Source organism: Gigantopelta aegis, chromosome 3 (assembly GCF_016097555.1).
Source record: "Gigantopelta aegis isolate Gae_Host chromosome 3, Gae_host_genome, whole genome shotgun sequence".
In the NCBI taxonomy this organism is placed as follows: Eukaryota; Metazoa; Mollusca; class Gastropoda; order Neomphalida; family Peltospiridae; genus Gigantopelta; species Gigantopelta aegis.
The window spans coordinates 43,449,068-43,465,461 of NC_054701.1; the positions used below are offsets into that span (position 1 = coordinate 43,449,068).

General features: G+C 39.1%; 1 protein-coding gene across 1 annotated transcript; it reads right to left on the minus strand.

Moving 5' to 3' along the window:
* Positions 1-70: 70 nt before the first annotated feature.
* On the minus strand, positions 71-14,032 carry LOC121368654 (proton myo-inositol cotransporter-like). Its single transcript, XM_041493392.1, has 9 exons — positions 13,759-14,032; positions 12,616-12,906; positions 10,397-10,556; positions 8,423-8,625; positions 7,164-7,331; positions 5,658-5,832; positions 4,265-4,497; positions 3,623-3,775; positions 71-1,494 (listed from the first exon to the last, which is right to left on the minus strand). Exons 1-9 carry the CDS (start codon positions 14,030-14,032, stop codon positions 1,316-1,318), a joined length of 1,836 nt encoding a protein of 611 aa, XP_041349326.1. The 3' UTR covers positions 71-1,315.
* Positions 14,033-16,394: the final 2,362 nt, after the last annotated feature.

Here is a 16,394-nt window from a genome sequence, read left to right on the forward strand (position 1 = left end):
ACCCCAATCGTCCTTCAAGATCTTTGGTGGTCATAAAACCTACTGTAATACTGAACTACCTGGTGTAATGCTTGCCCAATTAATTCACTATTATCATATAACCATTCCCCACAGCTAATATACCTTACAATTTTGGCAATTGTAAATTCTTATTAGAGTTCCCCTACTTTTTTTGAAGAGTATATATTATAAAATCAAATGAAGTTTTACGAAGTTGGTCACTAATATGACCAGAAAAACATTTATTATACAGCAACTGATATTTTATACAGAAAAATGTATATACATGTACTATGGAAATGTAACCATTAAACTGTTAGTCGGCAACATCTTAACAATGGCAGCAAACTCAGGGTAGCCCCTTTAGAAATGGTCTCAACATCATTTTGGTGTTGTGAAACGGTCTGAATGGTTACCATCAGCTTTTACAACAGCATTCAGTTTTTTGTATGCTATAAGTATGAATGCTAACACCAATTATTAACATAATGTACTGTTTATTTAAATAAATACTTTGGTGCTCCATTGATTTGAATTATTTTGATATCGTGAAATGGTTTGAATGGTTACCATTAAAATTTGTTAACACAACATCCAATTTGTATGCTATAAGTATGATTGTACATACCAAATTTTAACATAATATTATACTGTTTATTACCATCCCCAAAAAAACAAAAAAACAAAAACCCAGAACAAAAACAAACAACAACAGCAAAAAAAAACAAAAAAAAAGAGAAGAAAAACCAAAACACAAACAAACAAAAAAGCAAAACAAAACAACTTCGGTACTCCATTGTTAATTCTTCGTACTTGAAGACAAGTATTTTAAACTTCAAACAACTTGTATAATTAAAGCATTTTGAAAACAAAAGTAATTCTAAACAATATTTGAATACAATTTACAAAGCAGGATATTTTCTTCTGAACAAACATCAACTCATTGAGTTTTCGGATCGACCACAAATTCAACATGGCGGTCACATTGTGCTGAAATAAATTTAAGACATCATATATCATATTAACTACAGGCATTATATTACCAACGTTCTTTGCAAGGATCCGCACAGTAATAAAATAGCGTAGACGTCTCTAGAAGGGTTAAACGGATAATAAAACTTGGTATGAAAGATTGTACCGTACGTTTTTAACAACATAGTTACTTATGATAGTCATAAACTAAAATATGAGCTATCTATAAACGTCACGTTTTACTATACGACGAGTTATGTTTACATTTTTGAAAACCTATCATGAAGTTCGGAAATTGTTCCAGCTTTCCGTTCCGCAGACTGTGAGGAAAGCCCCAACACTGTCAGCTGTCTCGGTCCCGTTCAGGGTTGGGATCTTCACTGAACACGCATCTCTTTCTTTCTTTTTCCGACATGAAGATTTGTTCCATTTGTTCCAAAGTCTTGTTTTTCGTTTCGGGAAGAAAGATTGCTATTGATATAAACCCGCATACACACGCTCCTGTATACAGCCAGAATGTACCTGAACAGATAAGTAGGCTACATGTAGTTTATAAGAAGAAGACGTGGATACAATGAATGTAAGCCTGTAGGAACGATATCTGGAGGGGGTGGGTACAATCATTAATGTGGAGGGGGCACAAGTCGTATTTTTCACCTTATTTATATGATGAAAAAAAGCCCATACATTTCGTCCTCAGGAGAGGAGGCACAGCCACCACCACCACCCCCACTCCGGTTCCTACGAGTCTGGGATGTTAAATAAACATCAAATGCGAAAACGGAATGCTTGTTTTACGACAACCTAATACGTTTTAAACTACGAACAGTTAGGACAAGGAAACAAATTGTTTCACAGCACCCCATCACATTTTAATCTATGGCTATTTATTATTACTGATATTGAGAGAAAACCTGCAACCGTTACATAGACTATTCCCATAAAAAAAAAAGCAATGAGGGATCTTTTATATATTTATATCAGAACCGGAGTTTAGTGACAAAAATGAAGGGGAGAGGACAAAATGCGGCTTTTGATTTCACAGGTCCTTATTCGTCATGCTGCTGGGTCGTGCCGAGTATACTCACCATATCTGGTTATTGTTTCCGTTAGGGTCAAGAAGGTGAAAGAGACATCCTCGTGTTAGAGGTGTAGGAACTGTATACTCACCATATCTGGTTATTGTTTCCGTTAGGGTCAAGAAGGTGAAAGAGACATCCTCGTGTTAGAGGTGTAGGAACTGTATACTCACCATATCTGGTTATTGTTTCCGTGAGGGTCAAGAAGGTGAAAAAGACGACCTCGTGTTAGATGTGTAGGAACTGTATACTCACCATATCTGGTTATTGTTTCCGTGAGGGTCAAGAAGGTGAAAGAGACGACCTCGTGTTAGAGGTGTAGGAACTGTTTACTCATCATATTTGGTTATTGTTTCTGTGAGGGTCAAGAAGGTTAAAGAGACGACCTCGTGTTGGAGGTGTAGGAACTGTATACTCACCATATCTGGTTATTGTTTCCGTGAGGGTCAAGAAGGTGAAAGAGACGACCTCGTGTTACAGGTGTAAGAACTGTATACTCACCATATCTGGTTATTGTTTCCTTGAGGGTCAAGAAGGTGAAAGAGACGACCTCGTGTTACAGGTGTAAGAACTGTATACTCACCATATCTGGTTATTGTTTCCGTGAGGGTCAAGAAGGTGAAAGAGACATCCTCATGTTACAGGTGTAAGAACTGTATACTCACCATATCTGGTTATTGTTTCTGTGAGGGTCAAGAAGGTGAAAGAGACGACCTCGTGTTAGATGTGTAGGAACTGTATACTCACCATATCTGGTTATTGTTTCCGTGAGGGCCAAGAAGGTGAAAGGGACGACCTCGTGTTAGAGGTGTAGGAACTGTATACTCACCATATCTGGTTGTTGTTTCCGTGTGGGTCAAGAAGGTGAAAGAGACGACCTCGTGTTAGAGGTGTAGGAACTGTATACTCACCATATCTGGTTATTGTTTCCGTGAGGGTCAAGAAGGTGAAAGAGACGACCTCGTGTTAGAGGAGTAGGAACTGTATACTCACCATATTTGGGGGTGGTTTTTTTCCTTGAGGGTCAAGAAGGTGAAAGAGACATCCTCATGTTACAGGTGTAGGAACTCTATACTCACCATATCTGGTTATTGTTGCCGTGAGGGTCAAGAAGGTTAAAGAGACGACCTCGTGTTGGAGGTGTAGGAACTGTATACTCACCATAGCTGGTTATTGTTTCCTTGAGGGTCAAGAAAGTGAAAGAGACATCCTCATGTTACAGGTGTAGGAACTCTATACTCACCATATCTGGTTATTGTTTCCGTGAGGGTGAAGAAGGTGAAAGAGACGACCTCGTGTTAGAGGTGTAGGAACTGTATACTCACCATATCTGGTTATTGTTTCCGTGAGGGTGAAGAAGGTGAAAGAGACGACCTCGTGTTAGAGGTATAGGAACTGTATACTCACCATATCTGGTTATTGTTTCCGTGAGGGTCAAGAAGGTGAAAGAGACGACCTCGTGTTAGAGGTGTAGGAATTGTATACTCACCATATCTGGTTATTGTTTCTGTGAGGGTCAAGAAGGTGAAAGAGACGACCTCGTGTTAGAGGTGTAGGAACTGTATACTCACCATATCTGGTTATTGTTTCCGTGAAAGTCAAGAAGGTGAAAGAGACGACCAGGCTGAAAGACCAGTTGACGCACATTGCAATCGCACCGCACGTGCTCCTAGCCCACAGTGGATAAATCTCAGCGTTGATTGTCAGAGGCATCGGTCCAAGTCCTACTATGATAAGAGTTTTTAGAAAACAGCACCCAAATCCATAAATGCAACGGCAATGGATGTTGCCATCTTTGTCACTTAAAACAGAAATGTCCATATACACGTTCGAATTGCCAAATATTTGACACCCAATAACTGATGATTAATAAATCAATGTGCTCAAGTGGTATCATTAAACAAAACATACTTTGTGGCTCAGTTCTAATAAACAGCCTTGTTTTTATTTTAAATAGACTCATTTACATACATGTATGGTCTACAAAATGATTACAGAAATATGTCTGTCAGCTCATAATATCTTATTTGTACATAGTGTACCATAATTACACACCCTTCCCATCGACGACACCCTGATTTAGATAAAAGTTACTTCTTATTGGTATAATCAAGTAAAATAATGCATGCATATATTTAAATTAATCAAATGAATTAAACTAAACTAAAATAACATTAACAATAATACATGTAATACGTGTATAATGAACTTGCCTGGTGCAAACGAAAACACCAGTAAGGCCATTCCAACAACTGGCATCCACATGAAATTATTTGGACAAAAGCCAACGTCAAAATGAAACGAGGAATATGATTGGCCTGTTCCGTTGCAACGTCCAAATTGTGATGTTTGTGAATTGTCCTTATCCACAGGAAGACAAGACCCCAAGGACGTGACATTAAAACAAAATCCACAGTCTACATCGTTCGTACAGCGATCACAGTTTCTGGAAAAAACAATAAATAATTATCTTTAGTAAACAAAATTGTTTTACATCCGAAGTTAGTGTTACAAATATCTGACACACAACTAACATCACTACTTTAAAATAAAATGTTAAGTCATAGATTGTTCGGTCGAACAAATGGTCAAACGGATTGTTTAAGTTATTCATATGTTGACTGTCTAGAACCTTACTACGATGTGGTAAAATCGATTGCATTAAATTAATGCTTTAGACACATCTGAAAGCTTTTGCTGTCATTGGAAAGAAAAAAGACAGTATTGTTTAAAGTTTTATGCGGGTTGATACTAAATTCACACAACTGAATGTGTGTGAATGTAATGAAATCATATACTTGTATACACTCACTCACTCACTCACTCACTCACTCACACTCGCTCTCGCTCACACTCATTCTCACTAAATCTCTCACTCACTCACTCACTGACTCTCACTCATTCTCACTAAATCTCTCACTGACTCACTCACTCACTCTCACTCATTCACTCTCACTCACTCACTCTTTCACTCACTCTCACACTCATTCACTCTCACTCACTCTCACTCACACTCACTCACTCTCACATTAATTCTCACACACTCACTCTCACACTCACTCACATTCACTCACTCACACTCTCTCACACTCATTCTCACACTCACTCTCACTTTCACTCTCACATTCATTAACATTCACTCTCACACTCACTCTCACATTCACTCACTCGCTCACTCAGAGGGCCCGTCTCATGTCTCCCTCCCTCTCTCAATGAATAACAAACACGTAACTCTATTCGTAATTTTAAATATTCATTTTATACAAACCACATCCCCAATAGTAATGTTAACAGTGCAGTGTACTGTACTATAAAAACCTGGTTTCCATACCATCTGCATCACGCAGCAGATCCGTCGCAGAACAGACGCAGGTATAATTTCCCCATACGTTTACAGCAGATCCGTCGCAGAACAGACGCAGGTATAATTTCCCCATACATTTCGCCTTTTCTTATTTGTCGCAGATTGTTTGTAAAATAAAAATGCTTGAAGAGCGTGAAACGATCTGTGGCGATTTGTCATGTGTTGCACATTTTATAGGAACCAGGCTTCACACATCTCACACTTAGAATCACTATGCAAACATGGTAATAATGACCACTCACGTGTATGATGCACATGACCAGTTGTACAGAGTTCCATTGCTGAACGATTCCGTAAATTTTACAGGCGGGGCATTCAGGGCAGCCAATTGGAAACCAGTGGCAAGGATGCACAACGCCAGACACACACCTGGCGAGAAACAGAACACAGAACAATGATAATTTAAAGCCAAACTTTCTGTTAAAATAAACAAAAATTGTCTCGTCCGAATTTGTACTCTTCCTTCCCCATCTTCTTATGCTCGTTACTCCGCCTCTTTCACACACATTTCACAAAGATTATTTCTTTGGTGTTTTTTTTTTTTTTTTTTTTACGTCATTGCATAAATATATATATTTTTTAAAGATTTACGAAAAGAAGAGGTAACATATTACCTGCTATGCTGACGAGTATAATTATTTTGCGTCCAACTCTGTCCACCAGCCATAGCCCGATGAAAACTGAAATGTGGCCGACACCATTTGGAAGAGTGACCATCCATATTGAACGTTTGCTCGAAAAGCCCGCCATTTTCATAATGGTGGCACTATAGTATCTGATAAATACAAAAAAGGCTTGTACCTTTTTAGTATCTATTATGTCTGGAATCGACGCAAATAATAATACACTAAAATCGTTAATGACGCCACGCGCATGCGTTGCCAAGACGTTGAAGTCTCAATACTTATTAAAGAACTGGGTTTAGACTTTCTAAAAAGGTTTATAAGCACGGAGCCAGATATCACCTATAATTCGTCCCATCTTCTTACAATTTGTTTTTTGTTTTGTTTTTTTAATTTTAATTGTTTTTCTTTTTTTTTCTTTTTTAATAATTTCAGTTTGGTTTAACGTAAGGAAAAATGTAAAAGTGTTTTGGAAATAACAAAAAAAACCTAACTATTTTTGTATACAATTTATAAAACAATCGATTCAGAAATAAATAATTTGTAAATTCCATAGTATGAAAAAGGCATTTCCTATATAGTATAGTATAGTATAGTATAGTATAGTATAGTATAGTATAGTATAGTATAGTATAGTATATATAGTAGAACCACCAGTTCTAAGTATTATGAAAACATAAAACCTGGGCTTTTTTAATGGAACTTTGAAAAATGTTAGCAAGTGTTGTTATAAAACTATAAAATCTAATTCAGCTTAAATTCTAAACTAAATACAAACTGAATGTCGATAATATGACTTAGACCATAAGCTTAATTTTTAAAGTTTTGGCATTTTAATTTCAAAATTTGTATACTGACGTCCTGGCCGGTTCAGTTATTCTGGATGCGAAATAATCCAAATGATATTAGATCGTACTGATCACGCCGACGTTAGATCTAATCAACGCCAATGTTATTGCGTAGGACGGTACATATCATTGCCTTTCATGTTCCAATTGTGAGGGGGGGGGGGGGGGCGAGTCCATCGAGGGCGACCGATCCTGCAACCCAACGTACCTCAGGCCAGCGTTCTACTATTGAGCTACACTCGTCCCTTTAATTGGCTGAATGCAACGTCATCTGCACTGTCCACTGATCTTTTGCAAAGTGAAAAATGGTAGAGGTGTATTTTGGAGGATACGCACATGACCGTGTTGATGCCACACACCTGCTGGAAGAACATCAACATGCAGCCAATCAGAAGAGCGCGTCTGACGTGAGGCGTGGAGCAAACCTTCGTGATGACGAAACCGTCTGAAAGAATCCACACAAAAAACATTCATATTTTCAACGACATCGACTTAGACGAAGAGTAGACAAAACTGTACAAAAGCAGCAACGCGGCTTTGGTTCATGTCAATTCTATTAAGGCTATTATAAAATAAATTCCAGGATGAAAGTCAGCCCCGATTTCTTATTGGGCAAAAACAAATAATAATAAAATACCAAAGATACTTTATTTCAATCAGACTGATTTTCGTGAGTAACTACGAGTATAAAACAAAACACTACCTCCACGCAGCTTGTCTTCCACCACGAGTATAAAACACAACACTACCTCCACGCAGCTTGTCTTCAACACGAGTATAAAACAAAACACTACCTCCACGCAGCTTGTCTTCCACCACGAGTATAAAACAAAACATTACCTCCACGCAGCTTGTCTTTCACCACGAGTATAAAACAAAACACAATCTAATTAAAATTAGCTCCACTATTACATGTGGATCTAAAGACAGCCAGTTGGAGCTCATGTCCACCAATCAAAACCTTACTTGCAGAATCCTGCCAGTGATTTAAAAATAATTTGAAAACATTCCGAATTATCCTGAGGGTATACGACATGTTTCGTGTGAATTACGAATGCCTTAAAACATGTTTTATTTTATAAAATAAATAATTTGTAATGTAAAACTGAAGACTGATTTAGTTTTTTTTTAATTTTATAAATAAATAAATAATTTTTAATGTAAAATTGAAGACTGATAACCCACCCCGTACGTATTGGTATGGTTCGCTGTACTGCGGCCACTAAAATAGACTCGCCCGATATTTTTAGAATTTGTATGCTCCCAAATAACGTTATAAAAGGCGAAGTGTGATTGGTCAATATTTAAATTATTATTTACAGACGAAATGTTACCTGGACATTGGGGACTACGCAGTGTTGTTAGTTTTAAATCACTGGCAGGATTCTGCAAGTAAGGTTTTAATTGGTGGACATGAGTTCCAACTGGCTGGTGTTAGATCCACATGTAATAGTGGAGCTAATTTTAATTAGATTGAAACAAAACACTACCTCCACGCAGCTTGTCTTCCACCAAGAGTGTAAAACAAAACATTACCTCCACACAGCTTGTCTTCCACGACGGCTTCCTGAATCTCGTTAAACTCCTTCGTGATGTCGTCTGTTCCACGAATCCTCTCGAGCACAGCGCGTGCCTCTTCGTCCCTACCTCTACCCACAAGCCACCTGGGGCTCTCTGGTAAAAACAGGAAGGCGATCAGCTGAACGATCGCAGCCACTCCAGGAAGACCAAGCATGAATCTGAAATCAGTTTAAAAAACCCAAAACCTAGATGCTTGATGCTCGCATTTGTTCTTGTATAGGGTACAATAATATTAGTGTTCTCTTTAACATTTACTGTTGGAACGTCTGTGACTACTGTGTGGATACAAGAACTCTAAAACTGCTCATCACGACTGCGCTTAAGAAATACTAACAAAATACTTTAGTCATCAAGTTTGTTTGTTTCGTTTAACGACACCACTAGAGCATATCGATTTATTTATAATCGGCTATTGGATTTTAAACATTTGGTAATTATGACAATATAGTCTTAGAGACAAAACCCACTTTACCTTGTATATGCTTCACCCCACAGACAGGATAGAACATACCACGGCTTTTGATATAACAGTCGTTTTGCTCTGGCTGGAACGAGAAATAACCCAATGGGTCCACCGACGGGGATCGATCCCAGACCGTCCACGCATCAAGCTAGCGCATTACCACCGAGCTAGGTCCCGCCCTTACTTTAGTCATCAAAGCACTCTTCCAAGATGTCCACATTTTCATTTTTTACATTATATGTATGGTTGTAAACAGTAATTACAACTGACCTAATTCAATCATAGGCATCGGAAACGGGGACGGCTGGCGTGTTCAGGGAGTTTCTAGGGTCGACCCCCCCCCTCCACCCCACCCCCCACCCCCGCTTTAGCAGATTTTCTTCTCTCTTTTTTTCCAATATATTTTCCGTAGGAGCATGACTCGACCTTCCCTATAAATTTCGCTCGCCACAATCCGAACACCTTTACTAAAATACCTGCACACGCGTCTGCATTACCCCCCCCCCCCCCCCACCCAGTTGAAAATCAAATTAATAATTAACTCCCTCTTCCCAGTTGCTGTCATCTTCCGAAGCCACGCCACATAACCGTAAATAAAATGTGTTGAGTGCGTCGTTAAATAAAACATTTCCTTCCTTCTTCCGAACCGGCCTCGGTGGTGTCGTGGCAGGCCATCGGTCTACAGGCTGGTAGGTACTGGGTTCGGATCCCAGTCGAGGCATGGAATTTTTAATCCAGATACCGACTCCAAACCCTGAGTGAGTGCTCCGCAAGGCTCAATGGGTAGGTGTAAACCACTTGCACCGACCAGTGATCCATAACTGGTTCAACAAAGGCCATGGTTTGTGCTATCCTGCCTGTGGGAAGCGCAAATAAAAGATCCCTTGCTGCCTGTCGTAAAAAAAAGTAGCCTATGTGGCGACAGCGGGTTTCCTCTAAAAAAATCTGTGTGGTCTTTAACCATATGTCTGACGCCATATAACCGTAAATAAAATGTGTTGAGTGCGTCGTTAAATAAAACACTTCTTTCTTCTTTTTTTTCCTTCTTCCGAAGCCTATGTTAAAGGGACATTCCTGAGTTTGCTGCATTGTAAGATGTTTTCGACTAATAAAATATTTCTACGATTAAACTTACATATTAAATATATTTTCTTGTTTAGAATATCAGTGTCTGTATATTTAATATATTTCAGGAAATAAAATTAAATTTAACCTAGTACAAATATTAGAACGATGAAAAACACGTTTAATATACAGCCACTAATATTTTATATAGAAACATATTTGATATGTACTTACAATCATTAAAAAAGTCTCTGTTAGTCGATAACATCTTTAAAATTACAGCAAACTCAAGAATGTCCCTTTAATATACTCGTAGATTTATTACAAACACAGATCTTGGTTTCTTCACGTTATTCGACATGTATCATAACGATACAACTACAAACAGGCCGTGGTGTTACCTCCATCCGATATATTCTACTTGGCTGAAGGCGCCCGCGATTAGATTGGACACGAAGCCCCCGATGTTGATAAGGAGCTGGTTCAGCGACACTAAGCGTCCCCTGCTGTGTACTGGTGCAGATTCGGCTATGTACACAGCTACAGTCGATGTCGACAGTCCTACGGAATATCGACAAAAACAAAGTACAGTACATAAATCATAGAAGGAAGGGAATGTTTTATTTAACGACGAACTCAACATATTTTATTTACGGTTATATGGTGTCGGACATATGGTTAATGAGCACACAGATATTGAGAGAGGAAATCCACTGTCGTCACTTCATGGGCTACTCTTTTCGATTGGCAGCAAGGATCTTTTATATGCACCATCCCATAGACAGGATAGCACATACCACGGCCTTTGATGTACCAGTCGTGGTCCACTGCCTGGAGCGAGAAATAGCGCAATGGGCCAGTCCTAGGGAAGAGTCGACAAAAACAAAGTACATAAATCATAGAAGGAAGTTGATGTTTTATTTAACGACGCACTCAACACATTTTATTTAAGGTTATATGACGTCGGACATATGGTTAAGGACCACACATATTTAGAGAATAACTAACGAGCTACGAGGAATTACGGATTATCTGTCCCGAGTGAATTAATGTTTTACAGCATTAATTCACGAGGGACAGATAATCCGTAATTCCTCGTAGTGAGTTGGTTATTCTCTTTATTATCCATTGTCAATCTTTAACGATTTTAAAAGTATATTTACGTTGTCGCTGCTGTAACAACTAACAAGCTCTACCAGCCATAACAATATATTCATACGCGCCGTTACCGGTGCACACCCAACAGTATCCACCAAAGAATAGTTCCAAAAAAACCCAGTCAAAATAATAAAATAAAAACATTTTTAAACATTTGTACATATATTTTGATTTTTAATTCCGTAAATGTTCGTATCGTAGAAAAATATTTGAAGTTCGTAGTAATAGTTTGACCGATGAATGGAATCATGAATGAACAAAAAGTGGTCCCGGCAGTATGTAATTGCCAATCAAATCTTGTCTTTTTAAAGCCAGCCAATCAGTGACTGTAGAAGCAATCTGCACACTGTGCAGAGATCGAAAAAATATTACCCCGTATATTTGAGCCCATATGGGTAATAAATTGAGAGAGGAAAGCCGCTGCCGCCACTTCATGGACTACTATTTTCGATTAGCAGCAAGGATCTTTTATATGCACCATCCCACAGACAGGATAACACACACCACGGCCTTTGATATACCAGTTGTGGTGAATGGGCGGTGGGTGTTTTGTTGTAGGTATTAAAAAAATATATATATATTTGCTTGCTTGTTTGTTTGTTTTCTTGCTTGTTTTTACACAGTATAAGCACACCGATGCTCTTTTGAGGTGGACCGAATTCAGATCGTGTGCAGGAATTTTTAGCGAGGGTGTGGAGGGGACTAGACTTGAGCGGAGATAATATATTGGGGGAAAACAGAGAAAATTTGCAGGGGGTTTCCTAATGTCATTTTCGTACCGTCGAACGCCATTTTCCGACATCCATTTTAAGTCGCAGAAATGGGTCATGATTTGCTAACTTTGCTAACAAATTATTTGAAATTGGCGTAAGATGGATATGTTGTATGAAGTCAACTGGTCATAACTATTAATCGAAATAATACACACGTTTATTAAAATTGTAGTTGTGCAAGCGCGGGTCCCACAGGATGGTGCTGGACTTTTTATCCTTCTGAAATTCGATATGCCCCGAAAAACATCCAGTGTTTAGTAGTAGATGAATACAGTATATTTATTGTGGGCTTTTTAGTGGGGAAACATGCAATATCGTGGTCAGTTTGATATTTCTAATTATATGGAAGATTACCATATAGATAATACACGTTTCGGTAGTTTTGAATACTGTAGGTACACTTTTTAAACGCTGCATTAGCCACGCCCCCTGAATACTGGTAGTGTCCTTTTAAAACGGTACACGCCTTCTCTAAAAACACCCTGCCTCCGAACAAGATACCAAGATACCAAGACTTTAGCTTCAAAACACCACAAAATCCTATGTCTTTAGTTTCAAAACATCAAAATACCAAGTATATAGCTTCAAACATCAAAATACCAAGTCTTTATCTTCAAAATACCAAAGATACCAAGTATTTAATTTCAAAACACCAATATATATGTACCAAGTCTTTAGTTTCTTAACACCAAGATACCAAGTCTTTAGCTTCTTAACACCAAGATACCAAGTCTTCAGCTTCTTAACACCAAGGTGCCAAGTCTCTAGCTTCTTAACACAAAGGTACCAAGTCTTTAGCTTCTTAACACCAAGGTACCAAGTCTTTAGCTTCTTAACATCAAGGTGCCAATTCTTTAGCTTCTTAACACCAAGATACCAAGTCTTTAGATTCTTAACACCAAGGTACCAAGTCTTTAGCTTCTTAACACCAAGGTGCCAAGTCTTCAGCTTGTTAACGCCAAGATACAAGTATTTAGCTTCTTAACACCAAGATACCAAGTCTTTAGTTTCTTAACACCAAGGTGCCAAGTCTTTAGTTTCTTAGCACCAAGGTACCAAGTCTTCAGCTTGTTAACACCAAGATACAAGTCTTTAGTTTCGTAACACCAAGATACCAAGTCTTTAGCTTCTTAACACTAAGGTACCAAGTCTTCAGCTTCTTAACACCAAGGTGCCAAGTCTTTAGATTCTTAACACCGAGGAACCAAGTATTTAGCTTCTTAACACCAAGATACCAAGTATTCAGCTTGTTAACACCAAGATACAAGTCTTTAGATTCAAAACACCAAAATACCCATTCTTTAGTTTCTTAACTCCAAAATACCAAATCCTTAGATTCGTAACACCAAGGTACCAAATCTTGAGCTCCATAACACCATGCTACAAAGTCTTTAGCTTCATGTAACACCAATATACGAAGTATTTAGCTTCAGAACATCAAGATACCAAGTCTTTAGCTTCATAACACCAACATAGAAAGTATTTATCTTCAAAACACCAAGTCTTTAGTTTGAAAAAAAAAAGATACCAAGTATTTAGCTTCAAAACATCAGGATACCAAGTGTTTAGCTTCAAAACACCAATATATAAAGTATTTAGCTTTCAAAACACCACGATACCAAGTCTTTAGCTCGAGTACACTTTAGGACAACTCAGAAAACACGTGATGTTAAGGGGGAAAACATCAAGCAAGAAACTGTACGTTTTAATCAGAAGTAATGTGTGTGTGTGTGTGTGTGTGTGTGTGTGTGTATTTTGTTTGGTTTTTGTTGGTGTTTTGCTTCTTTTCCCAGACGACAGTGTACTTTTAAAAATACACCCTTAAAGCTTACCTATGCCAACACCAACAACAAGACGTCCAAGTAGTAGTATTTCCTTGGTGGGCGAGGCTCCCATAATAACGGCGCCAGTGGCTAAGGCAATACTGGAAAATATGATGATCTTCTTTCTCCCAAACACATCAGCAAGATACCCAGACGAGAAAGCAAACAGAGCGGCAGCTCCGACTGTGGCACTGACGATGGCTTCCGTCCACACCGTGTCGAGGTGGAAGTGCGGCACGATGAGCAACATGGACCCGGACACGACGCCGATGTCGTAGCCCATAAGAAAGCCGCTGATTGTCGCAGAGAACGTCAGAAGGTAGACGAAGCATGTCGTCGTCGGTCTCTTGGGGGGATTTTACGGACTTCAATTTTCGAACCTTCTACGCTGTGTTCATATAAAGTGTTGTATGTTATAAAAAGCATTATTGCTGTGACCTAGGTCTATTATATCTGCGCGACAGTTGGATCGACTTTGATCAAGTGTATGTCAACTATTGAATTACTAAACTAGTGTGTCAGTTGATTAAATGTACGTCAACTACTGAGTTAACAAACTATCAGGTCGTCTGCACTGGAGATATGAAAGTATAGTCAAACCAACACAAACGGCCACAATTGTTAAAGAGGATGTCACGAGCTTGCTTTCTACTGCTGTTTCCGTTCTTCAGATCCTTTTTAGCCATTAACATTACATATCAAAGTGTAGTTAAGGGGAACAATTTAACACTAGGGTAGGTGACGTTGTACATTAATGGACCCACTGACATAGTTTATACAAGACTAGTTTATTTAAAATCTTGTGTGGATTCTATTTAATAAATATTACAGGAGTAGCATCAAATTTTATGTCAAACGCGGTTCTGTGGAGGGGAATTATGTCCACATTGGATGTCAAGCTTATGGTCATTGTGACATGCACGCTAAGGGGAAATCCGCTACGTTTTTCCGTTGATGTACCTGTCGTGTGTCGCTGGTTGGAACGGGAAAAACAGTCAGAGCTTGAGTCTACCGAGGGTATTTGATCATTCAACTCAAACACCCGAGGCGAACGCTCTACCGACTGCGATAGATCCCACCCCCATAGAGATAGAAGTAGGTATGAACAAATCTGCTGTATATTGAGAATTCCATTGATGTCATTGTAAAAATGTTTCAAGGCTGCCAATGCACCACAATTGGTATATCAAAGGCAGTGGTATGTGCTATCCTGTCTGTGGGATGGTGCATATAAAGATCCGTTGCTACTAATGGGAAAATTTAGCGGGTTTCCTCTCTCATCCAATAGCCGATGATTGATGTGCTCTAGAGGTGTCGTTAAACAAAACGGACCTTTTATTTTATTTCAAGGCTAAACTATTGTACAGACACATGTCAGTATGTTACACAGGCAGATCCAGGGGATACAAGGGGCGCAACTCCTTTTATCACACTACTATTTGCAGTACATATGGTGACAGGCTGTTGGGTCGAAAACTATTTGTTATATTAACTTAAAACAAATCTTGAATGTATATTTTTCAGCAAGAGACCACCAATAAGGTACGTATGCCTGACGGGGGTTCGAAGAGTGTATTTGGGGAGGGGATTCACGGACCGAGTATATAGGTCTATACATGCCAAAAGTAATTGTTATAGGTGTAAAGTGGATGCAATCCATGTTCCTAATTACCTGTATATCTAATGTATTTTTCAGCATGGCATATCGACGTACGCTACACCTAGAAGTATACATGCGGGAGGGCAAGGATGGTAAAAAACCAAAACAAATCCCGCATTTTGTGAGTACATACTTTATGGATGACCCCTAATAATTAATACCCATTTTACAGAGATTAGAATGCGCACATCTTACTGACTTGCTGATGATGATAACTAGTTTAACGTGCCCATATACCACTAGGGTTTCGAACACGCCCATCCCGAGTCCGACCTCCGATAAGATCGGTGGCCTGACTCGGGATGGAGGGGGGGGGGGGGGGGGGGGGGTAGAAACTGGGCAGAATTTTGAAAATAGCAATTAGTAAAGAAGTTAATAGATAAAAAAATAAAAAGGTTACAAGCCAAAAATAAAAAAGAATTGACTGCTCGGTCGAATATTTATATAATTTGGAGCATTTTAGAAGGACAGTCCAAAATTAAATAAGAGAAAGAAGAGAGGATCGGACTATTTAATAATATTTAAAAAAAAAGAAGTAATTTCGACATAAAATTTTGAACGCAGATCTAAAAGTTTAAAGTCCGATCGATATGTCCACGCGAGTGGCCTCGTTAAGGCCGTTTGGGTGCACAGCATCTACGGGGAGGTGATGTTGTTCCTCTCCTCAAAGTGAGGCACACCAGTCTCCTGTAGCTGTGGGTGTTAAGGCAGTGGACCATCTGTGGGTACTGGGCGCCGGTGACGATCTTCATGATTCTGTGGATGGTGTTGTTATCCATGTCATGGCTGAGGAATCCCTGTCGGTAAAGATCATCCCGGCGCGACCGTCACTACTATAGCTTCCACTCCCCGTAGTTTGACCGTGTGGATGGCGACCTGGTGGCCATCGGGAAACGTCTTGAAGTTTTCTTCGTAGACCCCGCCTGGCAGTCTGTCGGGGTCCGTGACGTCTCCCACCAAGTACTTAGAGTACTGGCCTTTGATT